Source organism: Lissotriton vulgaris, chromosome 7 (genome assembly GCF_964263255.1).
Source record: "Lissotriton vulgaris chromosome 7, aLisVul1.2, whole genome shotgun sequence".
In the NCBI taxonomy this organism is placed as follows: domain Eukaryota; kingdom Metazoa; phylum Chordata; class Amphibia; order Caudata; family Salamandridae; genus Lissotriton; species Lissotriton vulgaris.
In genome coordinates, this window is record NC_141695.1 from 1,729,519,114 (window position 1) to 1,729,533,578 (window position 14,465).

The following is a 14,465-nucleotide window of genomic DNA, read 5'->3' on the forward strand; positions in this document are numbered from 1 at the left end:
TTTTGCAATACTGATTAACAACTAGGTATAAATACAATCATGGAGTGACATTTTATAAAACACTTAATTGTTTATACACATATAAATACAATCATGGAGTGATATTTTATAAAACACTTAATTGTTTATACACATATTCAGCTCATAACCAGAATATTTGAACTTGTGTTTGCACATCAGCAGAGTGAATGTACCCCTGAATGTTCCAGATACTGAACTTTTTTTCACACACTTAAAATTAATTTTGTTCCCTATTGCAATGTTGCACAAAATTAACCTTAAAATCTTCCAGACTTTTAATAACATGGTTAAATGCACATAGTCTGAGTAATAAATATGTTACATAAAAACTTAATGTCTACTATAGTTTTAATTGTAATAAAAATTGTTAAAGCTGTGTGTGATGAACTTAACCTTAACCTTATGTGTGGATCTGTTAAAAACATTCTGCTTCCCCAACAATAGCTCAGTGCTTTGCATTCGACTATTTGCATGCCTGTGTGCCCTTCTAGATCAGTCATTACAATCACATTCAAGAGATATCATTGCATAATTCATACATTTTCAAGTATTTCAAAAATATTGTTAGCCTCAATTATCCCCTCCAGTATACCATCAGGGTGTACGTGAAATTGACATCTATGCAACAAATGTTCCTATCGCAACTCTACTTAAGACCTATATTCAAAATACTTTTTTCTCATATAAATAGATAAATATATAAATATGCATCCAAAATTACCAAAATATATAAATACTTTTTGTTCATAAAATTGTATATAAATATTTAATTGTTTGCCTTCTAAAATGTATTACTAAAATAGGGTATGATTGCAATTGACAAATTATTACCTAGCTGCTGATTTGCTAAAATCTTAGAGGGCCCCATATGTAGTATGTAATTTGCAAGGCTGGTTAACTCATTCATCCTAAGCAGGTATGCAAGTCTTCCGTGGCATTTAATCCAGCGGGGGTCTTGGAATCAAATTGTAAAATATATCTTGTTTCTAACTTTCGCAGTTTAGATTACCTGTCTCCCCTTCTCCTACTCGGTGGAATTGCATCCACGACAAAATATCTCAATCCTTCATTGTTGCTCTTGTGTAAATCCCTAAAGTGTCGTGCTACTGGATACGTGTTATCCTGATTGAAAATAGCACGGAGATGTTGTAATATGCGTTTGTGTACCGGCAACTTTGTACTCCCCAAGTACTGGAGGCCACATGGGCTCAGCAGTACGTATATCGCATATTCCACCTCACAAATAAGGAGTTTCTGGATCTTAAATTATTTGTTGCTAAAAGGGGTTTTATAGGTTTTAGTGTACACCCCATGTCGACAAGCCTTGCAAGTTTTGCATTTAAAAAACCCTTTGTTGGTCAGCAACTTGTTTTCTATTATTTCTGGGCTAGTATTCACGAGTGAATCCCTCATTGATGGTGCTCTGCTGTGGGTGATGGATACCCTACGTGGTAACGTGGGTCCTATCACCAGGTCATTTAGGACCAAGGGCCAATTCTTATTGATGATTTTATGAAGATTGTTTTGTTGTCGACTATGGCCCAGATGCATGAAGCAGATTCTCAGAATCTGCCCCTTTGCGACCGGTATTTTTGCATTTGGGATGCACAATCCCAAATGCAAAAATCGCAAATTGAGAATTCGCTAAATTGTATTTAAGGAATCTCAAATTGAGATTCCTTAAATGCAATGCATTAAAGTTTAAAAAATAGCAATTTCGCTAATAGGGCTCGCAAATTACCATGAAGTACAACTTCATGGTATTTGCAAAAACTTTGAAAAATGCACTAAAGTGCATTTTTCAAAGTTTCATGTTGCACACACATGTGTGTGCGCAACATATGTGCACTGATCAATGTCAGGGGTGCAACAGGGTGTCCGTTGGACACCCCTGCACCCTTGAAATCGCATTCTCATTTTGTGATTCGCTAATTGCGATTCGCAAATTAAAAATTCTTCCCATTCATTTCTATGGGCCTCTAGGCCCATAGGAATGAATGGGGAGGTATTCCTTAATTGCGACTCGCAATTTGCGAATCGCAATTAAGGAATTTTAAGAAATCTCTATTTTTAAAGTGATTTCTTCTTGCATAGCATTTTGCTATTCCTTAATACCGACTCCTTATTTTTCGCTAATAAGGGATCGCAAAATGGATGCTTGATGCATCTGGGGGTATATCTCATAATGACTCTAAACTGGTTGGATTCTCCTGTCCTCTCTTATTTCACCATTTCTTGTGGTTCCAGTTGTTTATTTGTGTGTGTGTATATATATATATATAAATAATTAATTAAGAAATACATTTTAAAAAAAATAACAATATCTGGTAACCAGGGTGGATCCGCGAACCATTGCGATCACAAGCTTGATCCTGATTGGCTGCCAACACTTCAAATCAGAAGTGTTGGCAGCCATCTTGTGACTCGGTTGAACCGAGTCACAAGAACAAACATTAAAAAAGATAAGGGGGCAGGGTAGAAACACCCAGACCCCCAGAACTGTCCATAGCCAAAAAAAAGCATTTTTAAAAAAAGAATTCGGTGGGATTCACGTAGGGTCTGCGAATTTGACAGGTCGTTTTCTTGAAGCCCCCGAGTGGGCCAGGTCTCGGGAGCATTGGAATATATTGATGCAGGGACTCTGCATAGCCCCTGCAGCCCCAGAGACCGCCACCTCCCCAGGGCAGTATTTATTTAAATGCTGGGGACTTCTGGCTCACCACCGCTCCGGGGACCGCCACCTCCCAGGGGCTTTATTATAAAAAAATGCATGGGGGGATACTTCCCCCAAACGCAGCCCCCGGGGACCGCCATCTCCCTGGGGCTTTAATGAACACATGCAGGGGCACGCAGCCCCGCTCAGGCCGGAGGACCGCCACCTCCCCGGGGGCTCTGCTTTATTTAAATATTGTAGTGTGGGGCAGTCTCAAGCCCCCCACACATAAGGGGCACTAATTAAAAAAAGCTGGTGGTACGTTTCGGACCCCCAGACCCTGGGATCACCAACTCCCCAGGGCTTTACACATGAAGGGAGGGCGCTGCGTGGCCGCCCTCCAGTAGCCATTCATGGTCCTTGGGACCGCCACCCTCCAGGGCCAGCTGCAGCAATCTCCTGTGGTGCCCCCCGGGACGTTGCAGTTTGCTATGGCAGGGTGGGTGCGCGGCTCCCACCCAGTCATAGCAAATTCTGCTTCGCTTCATAGAAGCGAGATCAGGAAACTGCTCTTGCATCCATGAAGAGAAGCAAATTGCTTTTGGGCCAATGGAGCTACAGTCAGAAGCTCCCCTTTTCCAAAAGCAATTCCGGCTCCCTCAGGAGGCGGGGAGCCAGCAGGGACCATGGGGCCTTAGGACTTCCCCTACGGTCCCCAACGAGAGGCCAAGCCCCATGGGATGGGATCCGTGGGGCCAAAAATGGCCTGGGAGGGGGGCCACCCACATTTAAATATTATTATTATTTTTTTTAAATAAGGCTGGGCCCCGGGAATGGGGTACCCGAGTGCCAAAATTGGCCACAGGAGGAGGGCCACGCAGCCCCTCTCCAAAATTATTTTTTTTAAAGGCAGGGCAGGCCCCAGAGGATGGGGTTCCCGGTGCCAAAAGAGTCCAAGGGAAGGGGGGGGGCATGCGGCCCCCCTGGCCCCTTTCATAAAAAATGTTGTGGCTGGGCCCTGGGGGTGGGCTCCCCAGGGCCGAAATCGGCCTGGGGAGGGGGGCCGCACGGTCCCCCTACCCTTTAAACATAAATGTTATGTTATGTTATCTTACTTTATTTTTGTATAGCGCAAATCACCACTGGTCTCTAAGCGCTTTTAAAGAAAGGAACAAAACGGATAGCCACCGGTGAACCGCCAGCAACCAAGCTGGCAGCTTAAATTGAGGCTGTTGTCTTTTTAAACAAGTGGGTCTTCAGAGACTTCCTGAAGGATAATAGCACTGATTCCTCTTGTAAGATTTCTGGTAGCTTGTTCCAGATTTGAGGAAGGAGGACTGACAGAGCTCTACCACCCTTGGATTTGAGTTTAAATCTCGATGGGGCAAGCTTACAGGCCTAGGAGGAGTGCAAGGGTCTGCCTGGGGTATACTTTACCAGTCGATCTTTAATGTATTTAGGAGCCTCTCCGTAAATAGCTCTGTGGGCTATACAAAGGCACTTAAATTGCACTCGGTTTTCAATGGGCAACTAGTGCAATTTATGTAGAAGGGGGGTAGCTCGTGTTCTCCTCGGTAGGGAGAAGATGAGCCTGGCTGCATCATTTTGAACTACCTGCAATTTCCTGAGGAGCTTCCGAGGGAGGCCTAGATAAAGAGCATTGCCATAGTCCAGCCGAGAAATAACTGTGGCGGACACAATGGATTGTAATACCGGAACAGAGAGAATGGGAACAAGTTTCCACAGTTGCCTAAGTAGGCCTATACAGGTGCCTACTACTGCGGAAACTTGGGCGGCCATGGACAGGTCTGAATCAATTTTCAGTCCTAGGCATTTTACTACTCTCCCTGGGGTTGGTACCTCCCCCAATTCAGGGGGCCAGAAAAGCTTACACCAGGGGCTGTTTTGTGTTGCGATGATAAGCACCTCGGTTTTATCCGGGTTAATCTTCAAGAGGTTATTTGCTATCCAGTTAACCGTAAACCTGGGAAGATTTTTTACTGAGTCTTAAGCCTGGGTGGTGTTATTGAGTTGGACCAGCAGTTGAGTGTTGTCCGCGTAATTAAAGACTTGGCAGTTTCTTCGTGTTAGCTCTTCCACTAAGGGCTGCAGATAGATATTAAATAAAAGGGGGGGGCAATGCAGAGCCCTGGGGCACACCACAAGTTACTGGACTGGCAGATGATAGTTGATCTCCCATTTGCACTCTCTGAGTCCGGCCGGTTAGAAAGGAGTTTAGCCATTTAAATGCTTGCCCCTTTATCCCCAGATTCGACACATGGTTCAGCAAGATGGAATGGCTGACCGTGTCGAATGCTGCTGACAGATCTAAGAGAATCAGGGCGCATGGCTGTTTATTGTCGGCCCTGATTCTCAGGTCGTCAACAACGGAGGCCATCACCAGCTCAGTGCTATGGTGTGATCTGAAACCTGCCTGTCTGGGATGGAGTAGTTCATGATCTTCCAGATAGCTAGCAAGGGTATTCAGGACCTGTTTTTCCAGGATTTTCGCCAAAAAAGGGAGCTGAGAGATGGCTCTTTAGTTTTTTTTTAACTTTTATATCCGCCCCTGCTTTTTTCAGGAGGGGGATAACCCTAGCTTCCTTCAAGTTCACTGGCAAATATCCTGAGTCCAGCGACTCATTGAGTACATCCAGCAGCTGCTTTTCCAGCTGCTTTTCCAAACCCGGCAGGGCCATTTGAATTATCCTCGGCGGACAAGGGTCCATTCTAGAGCCGGATTTGATCTGGTTGGCTATTGCCGTCAGACTCACTGCGTCCAAGCAGGGAAAACTATTCAGATTCCTACTCAGGCAGGGAGGGCTGGTGGATCTAATACACTGAGATCAGTCGAGATTGTAGTGATATCCAGGATGATATCCCAGACTTTCTGAAGGAAAAACTCCTGGAAAGTGTCACAGTTCGGGAGGTCGATTGTTGGAGCTCTGCCCCCCATCTGCATAAGTTCCCTTAGAATAGCAAAGATCTCTTTTTGTTTGTTACCAGCCCGGCTGATTCTGCCCTCATAAAAGGCTGCCTTCCTGAGTAGGATATCTGATTTATATTTAGACAAAAGAGCATTATAAGTGTCAATGTCCACTAGCTTGTAGTTCTCTGCTTGACGGAGAAGTTGTTTTTCCTCCCTTAGAGTGACATCAAACCAAGGAGCTCCTTTTCCTTTCACACTTAACCTTCTCTATCCGTTCAGGGTCTAGTACATCAATTGCAACCTGAAGCCGAGATATTAATGTTACACATTTTTGAACCAGGTTACCCTCACACATGACTGGGAGAGGAATTGAACGAAGCGTAAAGACTAAAGATTCAGCTTCCACTTTCTTCCAGGATCTACCCTTCCTCCACAAGGGTGCTGTCGATAGAGGAGGACAGTCACACAGTACCCAGCATCTTATCAAGAAATGATCCGACCATACACAGGGACTGATATCTGTAATCTCCACCCGAGGTAAAGAAGACCAGATCAAATCCAAAGTATGGCTCTTAATATGAGTAGAGCCATTTACCAATTGTAGCAGGTCCAAAGAGGTCAAATTTGTTTCGAACACAGCCTCTACAGAATCTCTGGGTAACTTATCCCAGTGATAATTAAAATCCCCTACCACAAGTAGATGTTTTAACTTGATCCGATATCTGTTAGGAGCTCCAGAAAGACATCGTTAAAGTCTGGGGAGCATTTAGGTGGACGATACACTACCAGCATCACAATACAGGAGAATTTCAGGGAGATTTTCATTCCCAGAAGCTCCACACTGTCACAGTTTTCTGCTACAATTTGGGTCACCATAAGAGTCTTTTTAAATATGGCCGCAACTCCCCCACCCCTAGAGTCCCCAGGTCGGTTATGCTATAGCGCATCAAATTCTGTTGGCAGTGCTGCCAGAATATCTGGGGTGGATGTGTCCCCCAACCATGTTTCTGTAAGAGCTAAAATATCAATATCCCCTTGGAGAAGAAGGGAGAACACTTCAAGATGATGTTTTTGCAGTGAACGCGTATTGAGCACTGCTACCTTCAGGCCATTTATCGTATTCACACGAGAATGTCACTGAGCCAATGTAGTTCCCTTCCATTCCTGAATAAAATCCCTCAATAATGACTCCTCTCGTAGCCTGGCTAGCGCAGTTCCCTCTAACACCTCATTGCCTGTCTTCAGTGCTATAAGTGTCTCAGCTGTATAAATATGTTGCTGAACAGGGGTCCTGGCCCCTGGGCCCGGCCCGGCGCAGACGGGCTTGCCTCTGGAGCGCCTCCGGCGCGCTCGCTGAGCGCGCGTGCTGCGCGCTTGCATCCCTGATCTTTAAATAGGGTTGGTGCTGTATTCCCTGCTACACTAGTGCGCTAACCAGGATGGCGTCTTTGACATGCAGGAGTCCCTGGTCCCTCACCTAAATCGGCGGTCGGGAGCAGAGGGGACGCGAGGACTCACCAAAATGGTGAGTTGTGCACCTCAATTTTAAGTGCAGGCAATGTGGGCAGGAGCGGGCAAACAAGCGGAATGTAAGCCTTAGATGAGACACATATAAGCAAAGGCCAAGCCCCGGGGGATGGGGTCCCCGGGGCCACAATAGGCCTCCGGAGGGGGGCCCACGCCCCCCCTCTCTTTGTATGTTTAAAAACCTTTTTTAAGTGGGTCTAGCCCCGGGCATCGGGTCCTCTGGTCCCAAAAGGGTCAGGGGAAGGGGGGGCCCCCTTCCTAAAATAAAAAAAAAGAACGGAAGCCCTGCAACTTGCAGAAGCTCCGCCCCTTTTAACTACTACTCTGCAAACGCGTCTCCTGGTGCGTTGTATGTTGTAGGATGAAGTCCCCATCCCTACTGATGGTCCTTAGGGGCCTACTAGGCCACCTCTTACCTCCAGTCAGCTCCACACAATGTGATTGCTGAGAGGTGGTCCGAGGCCATGGCCCTTTTTACACCACTCTGCAAACACACCTCTTGGCACACTGCTGGTGGGGCTATGAGGTCCTCTTGTGTCCTGAGGACTTCAGGGCTAAAGTGGACTTCATCCCCCGAGCAGCAGTGCACCAGGAGGTGCGTTTGCAGAGTGGTGTACAAAGGGGGCATGGCCTTGGACCCCTCTCAGCAATCCAACTGTGTGGGGCTTACTAGAGATAACATGAGGGTTAGTTGGCCCCAGAGACCCTCAGTAGGCAAGGGTTCTTCATCCCCCAACCAAGAGAGCTCCAGGAGGCATGTTTGTAGAGTGGTGGGGAAAGGGGGCGTGGCCTATGGCCATATCTCAGCCATCCCACTATCTGGGGCATACTGGAGGTATCAGGTAGGCTAGTTGGCCCCTAAGGATGCCCAGCAGCAGAGGGGACTTTAATCCCCATCCAAGAGCCTGCCACGGAGCGCGTTTGCAGACTGGTGGATAAAGGGGGCATGGCCTGCTATGAGAACTTAGCAATGCTGCTGTGTGGGGCTTACTAGAGGTAATAGGAGCGGTAGTTGGCCCCCAAGGTTGTCCTTGGGGGCCAACTACCCCTCCTGTTACCTCCAGTAAGTCCCACACAGAGAGATAGCTAAGACGTCTTCGGAGTCTACACCCCTCTTTCTCCACCACTCTGCAAACGTGCCTCCTGGCACACTACAGGCTGGGGGATGAAGTCCAGTTTACTGCTGAGGGACTTTGGGGACCAAGAAGCCCTCCTGGTAATTCCTGTAAGTCTGACGCAGCGGAATTCCTGAGCCCTGGTCAGAGGCCAAGGCCCCTTTCTGCACCACTCTGCAAACACAACAACCATGTTATAGTTAGAAATTAGCATTCAAAAAATCTTAGGTATTCACTGAAAAACACATAGGTTTCAGGGACCTTATAGTTAGTTGGACATTCCACTGGTACGAAACCAGAGAAATTAGGCCGTTATAGTTAGTTGAGCTAACTATAACTTGCGTGTGATTACTGCAACTAGGCTGCTTATGGATCAAAACGGAAGAATGCTTTTTTGGTGTGGAAATGTTTTTTTCTTTCTTCTCAGATTATCCTCATCCTTGCTTTCCCCCGCTCCAATAGGCATTCTATGTTGTATTGCAGGGATTGATGGCAGCGCATGGTTTAATATTAACTCATCTAGTCAAGAGAGGTTTCTCTGATTGTTATGCTGAGTATCTATGTAGCCATTCTTTCTTTTGGTGTTCATGATGCAATGCACAGCCTTACGTGGGGCTTTAATAAAAATTATGCAATCCTAAATAGTTGCTCATCAGATCCTAAAACAAGAAGTGGCAAAGCCAACAGGTCAGCATGCAGAAACATATTGGCTTTTCAATGCTTGTTTATTGTGAGCCACCATACATTATAACACTAAGGGCCCGATTCCGATGCGGTTAGGAATGGCTCCGACCCTCGAACCGCATCAGACCTGCCCGTTCAGATTCAGACTCGGTTTTCCGCAGGCTTATGACGGGCTCGGAAACCCTTCAATACTCCCCTGGCTGGCTCTTTCCGGCCGACGGAGTATGATGGCAGTTTCCCACTTCCTTTCTGGGCCAGCATTTACGACAAAGAAAAGCAGTGGGAAACTGTCTTTGGCTGAGAGGCCGCGGAATGGTGGCCTATGGGAGCACCGATGGTCTGCCACCTTGGGGTGCCTGCCACAGGGTGCAGGGATGAACTGCACCTCTGCACTTAACGATGCGAGCATGCATTCCATTCAGAATGCATGCCCCCATTGTTAAGTATAGGATTGTGAGCGAACAGGGTTCAGTTGCATCCTACTTGCAGGTCTGAAACCAACGACAAGAGGTTGTTCGGTTCCAGTTCCTGACCGTTGTCGGACAGACTCCGTTCCGTCCGACATTGGAATCGACCCCTAAGTGTATGAGAGACCAACTGGACTGCCCCTTTGTATAGTATGCCACACCATTTGATCATCTTAAAAAATGCCACAATCATCCACCAAGGAAGGGAAACATCAAACCTCTTACCCAACATGGTAAAGATCCCAGATCCATGTCTCTGGGAAGTACTGCCTTACTTTGTCCTCAATGCTGGATGGAGCCGCATTTACATTTCCTGAGGAGATAATATGTAAATAGTCAAATTACATTCATGGTAACAATCATGCCTTTGTGACCTGTTCTAACAGAGTGATATTCATTGCAGATATCGTGAGATAAAAAGGTAGAAATGCTGGTAAAGGTTCAATATTCAGAAATCAAGTACAATAACATATAAATCCGGCCCGTGAATGTTCTTTAATCCATGCAGTGAATGAAAGAGATACAAGCTTAGAGACATCTGGGGTGATGTGTTATTCCTGGAAGAGTGAGACAGAAAATATTACCACTGGGTGAGACCCATACATTTAGCCCTTCTGTTCACCTTATTATTGGTTGGCAAATGTACTGTATCGCACACCAGACTGAAAATAAGCTTCACTTCTCCCACAAAATAGTCTCACTCTAACAGAATGCTAAAGCACCTGGGGCATATGCATCTTTCTAGGCACATGGGCTTCTTATATTTACATCACTAGTCATCACACCTGGTTTCTCTTTGAACCACCGGCGATTTTGGACCAGCCTCTTTCAGCCATTGGCTTGAGAGTTTATCAGTCACATCTTGGCTCATGCCAGTGTAGTATTTATTCCCTTTGCTAATGGTTTATAGTTCACCTTCCAATGGAGTGCTCGCACTGGAAAGCATAGGGGGCTATTTTACTACAAGTGACCTCTCCTTCCATCAGCTATTTGCCTGATTCAATCCTTTCTACTTGTGAGACCTCTCCTCTTGCTCCCACTAAGGTCTCTCTCTTTTCCCTGTGTATCTCCAGAATGATACTGGTGGGTCTTGCCCTTGGTAACACTCCCTTTGATGTGTCTGAACAGGTACTCATTTCATATAAAGAGACTGCTACAGCTTGCATTTAGAAGCTATCATAGCTTTCAATGGAGTGATCACCATTTTGAATTGGCCAATTTAATATGGCCGACCTCCTCTCCCAACCGGGATTCATGGTACCTCTGTACCACAAAAATGAAGCGTAGGTTTGAAATTCCATGCACCATCATGAGGTATTGTGTAGACAAACAACAACTGCCCGCACTCTGTACCATCTGCTACCTACCTTTGAACCCTACCCTAACAAAAGTCCCCCCCAGAGTGGAAAATGAGGAGCTGCACTTTTGATTCCACAGAATTGACTCTGACACAGTGCTGCATGCAACAAGGTGCAGAACCGAAGAACTTAGAATACTTTTTACTTATGAACTCAGATAAGTTCTGAATCCTGGCTCAATTCTGGGTATAAACGTGATAGCCATTTGGGAAGGACATTCTGGAAGTTAGTCGCTTGGACAGAAGCTGGCTTGTTGCAACCAAAAAGGATCCATCAATCAAGGGCAACAATGGCGCTGAAGCAAATAAAGAAGACAGCGGGAGAGTTGTTGTAAAAAGATTAGCCTTAGATTCCATCACAGGTAACGGAAATTCCAAAACTTGAGCCAACGTACAGGCATGAAAGAATATACCGCCACAGGCAGGTCAGATTTATAATCAAGGTCCGCCTCAAGGGATACGTATTTCAATAGGCATTTTGTAGTGCTAAATCAATGCCATAATCCATGCTAGAGGATGGAAGATTCTCAGCTTTGCCACAGTCATCACTGCCCTGATAGACAATATGAGCCACCTCATGGCATCAAACCAGGGACAGAAATCTCTCCCATGTGAGCACAAGTTGTGCAAGTTTCTTGCTTCAATGCCAAGATGACTAAGGGCATTTGAGCACATTATATAAACTATCATTCATTCATTACTATTTATTAATGAGAATGCTTGCTAAGAAGCTCATCATTGTAGCATGCCTTAACCTGATGACTGACCTTCACCAAAATGGCCTCAGTATATAGAATTTTCAAAGTCGAATCTGTGGTCAGCTCTGGGGGAGTCCAGCAGGTGCCAACACCAGTGCCGGAATAATCCGCGTTTTATTTAGCAAGAACATTTCAGCTATTATGGCTGAAATGGCATAAGAAGGAGAAGCAAAGGAGTAGACAGGCATTTGGATAAGATGTGCATTCATGGAATCCAGAGGTATCTGGGGTCCAAGGCACACAATATGGGGCTGGGATGAAGCATAAGAAGTGGAGCATGACTTGGGTGAAGGTTTCCATAGTGTCAGGGCCAGGAACATCTTGAAACCGAGTCAGGGGCTCCAGCTATGGCAAGAGCTCCAGGTGAGGCTAGAGCACAAGCACATCTTGGCCCAAGATGGGAATTAGCTTTGAGGATGACGTTGAGGCCCGGGAATGCTGCCGTCAGGATAAGCACAGTCAAGATGATGATGATGATGATCACCATAATTATTCTAGGAATGCTGTCCGTGTTTTGAATAATATTTAACCATAATTCTTCCGATAACTTAACTTGAAATCTTCCAATTTGCATAAGAAAATGATGACTTAAATCCCTTGACTATATTACCTATCACTACACAAGCAGAATTGAGCTGACCTTCTTCTGGCAGACTTCAACTAACAGACTTTAAATACATCCAGTGGTAACCCAGTAGGCTGTCTTTATTGGCCCTCTACATTAACTGTTTCTGCAACAGTCAATAGCCAAAATGTGGATTACAATTTAGTTATCCCCACCGCTACCCCAAAAAAATAAATACCAATGCTAAAAGACCCATGGGCAAACTAAAATTAACCAGCTACATTCTTCTATATGATTAAAGTGTGACCTTAAAATGGCCACCAACATCTCTTTTGAAAACAATGGCTGGAGAGAGTAATCGTCACCATCAGGCAATCCTAGAATAAAAAACCCCAATTATCTCCCAAAACTTTCATGTACAATTAAACATGTGCAAATATATCTTCTTCCTTTTACAAGGTGGGGACAATAATCACCACTGCCTAAACCAAAGAGTTTTTTGACACACTTCACATCACTTCTCATATTACTAAAGTGGCCCATCAATGTGCTAAATCTTCCTTTAGCATGCCTTTAATAAATTGTGTTCTCCACCAAGCATTATGGTCAACAAACAAGATTTGAAAGACTGACCTGATACACATCAACTCATGTCAACCCACCAATGAATTCAACCCAACAATCAACCACAAGTGGGTTTTCGGCCCAAAAACGGGCACATTTCAAATGCAGTCGCAAACTCTATTTTCATTTTTATCACTCTAAACTTATACTTCTCACTTGTAGAACTCTTTCAACAAACGTTGAATGCGTATCCATCAATAAGCAATGCTGAAGCTAATATTTTGAAGGTGTGGGATGCAAATGCTCTTTAGAAAAAAAAAGTTGAAAGGATTGTAACTCACTATCCTATTCTCAATGGTATTATATTCCATGATAATACAAGATTCAAAGCAGCACTCCAAATACAATTCTTCACTCTCAAATCTGATCACCACCTCGGCCCACCTTATCGCTTGCTTGAATTACACCACCAATATCATTAAACCTCCTGACTAACAAAGACCCCAACTTCTTTGAAGAAGTGAAGAAGCCACCCTGACAGAAAGATACATGTCAGAATAGTTATCCTTGTGAAAAACCAAATGATGAAGCAAGGAAATCACCCAAAAGGCTAGCCATACATATAAACTGCATCCCTCATCTCTTGTATCTATCTATTTACCCTGCTACACAGTTCCTTCCCCATTGTCTTTCGACTAACTATCAGTATCCCAAGCCTCTAATGGGCTTAATTTGTTGACTCATACACTATGGCAATCCTTCCCACTCCCTAGCTGACAATGCTTTGTGCATAGTCGTGTGTATCACACGCCAGTGTCATATTATTCTCTGCTTTGACCTATCCATCAGTTCCCCATTGATATGTTACTGCCTGCTGACCACTTTACATAAATTTGTCTGTATTTTGAAGAAAAAAAATATTAAAACTTAAACAAAAACCTATTTATAAAATACAAATATCTTTTGTTATGTCTTTCTGCAGGTTATATAGGCCACATGTGTTTATTTGTTTAAAAAAAAAGACAGTTACAGTAATGAAAAGTCACTAAATTAATAAAAGTGACGATAAAAAACTATTATACAAATGTTGCTTAAAGGAAAAATAAAATAGGGTCCTTGAAGCTAGATAGGCAGAAGCCCTTAGGCTTAAAAAAATACACAACTCTTAAAAGAAGCACAAGCACATCCACCAGTTTCACATCGTGTCCTTTCATGATGGAAGTTCTTGTTATAAAGTGACTTAGGATCTGCCCAGTGTACATTAAACCTCTTAATTCTGCTGGGGAACTAGAAACAGATTGTTCAAATGTAGATTTATCTGTAAACTGCAACCAATAATTCACAAAACATATTTGGTCTTCTGAATGTTGTTTGTTAAGTCAAGGTAAAATGTTAACCCTATCATAATGTAAAATGTATGGAAAAACCTTTCTGCTAGAGAGAAATGGCCGTGGATGAAAGTTGGCAGCAACATAGACTGGTAGACAAGGATATCATATTCTTACTCTGGAAGAAAATGTGTCCTCATCACAACCTTGTCCTAACAAAAAGGTCTCAATAATCCTACATGCTGAGGTGGTTGGCACAACTCCATTTCCCATTTTCCATTGGCCATTTCCCCAAAGCTTCGGCCTCCTTCCAACCCGTTGCACCTAGGAAGTAAAGCTGTGATAATTTGCAAATCCTTGGCTAAGGGGCATCTGCTGATGGATTGTTGTTGTAATGTCTCTTTAAACTAACCAGGAGTTCAACTTGATTGCTGATAGGAAGGTGAGCCACTCTGAGATCCACCAGATTCGCATGATAAGGCTACTCCTTTTGAAAC

General features: G+C 44.4%; 1 protein-coding gene across 1 annotated transcript in view; it reads right to left on the minus strand.

The window, feature by feature from the left end:
• LOC147706478 (alpha-2-macroglobulin-like protein 1) overlaps window positions 1–14,465 on the minus strand; it is a 384,979-nt gene that overhangs the window by 184,320 nt on the left and 186,194 nt on the right. Inside the window, exon 18 of the mRNA XM_086929616.1 lies at window positions 9,622–9,709. Within this exon, the coding sequence (XP_086785742.1) occupies window positions 9,622–9,709 (88 nt within the window). The remainder of the gene's footprint in view (window positions 1–9,621; window positions 9,710–14,465) is intronic.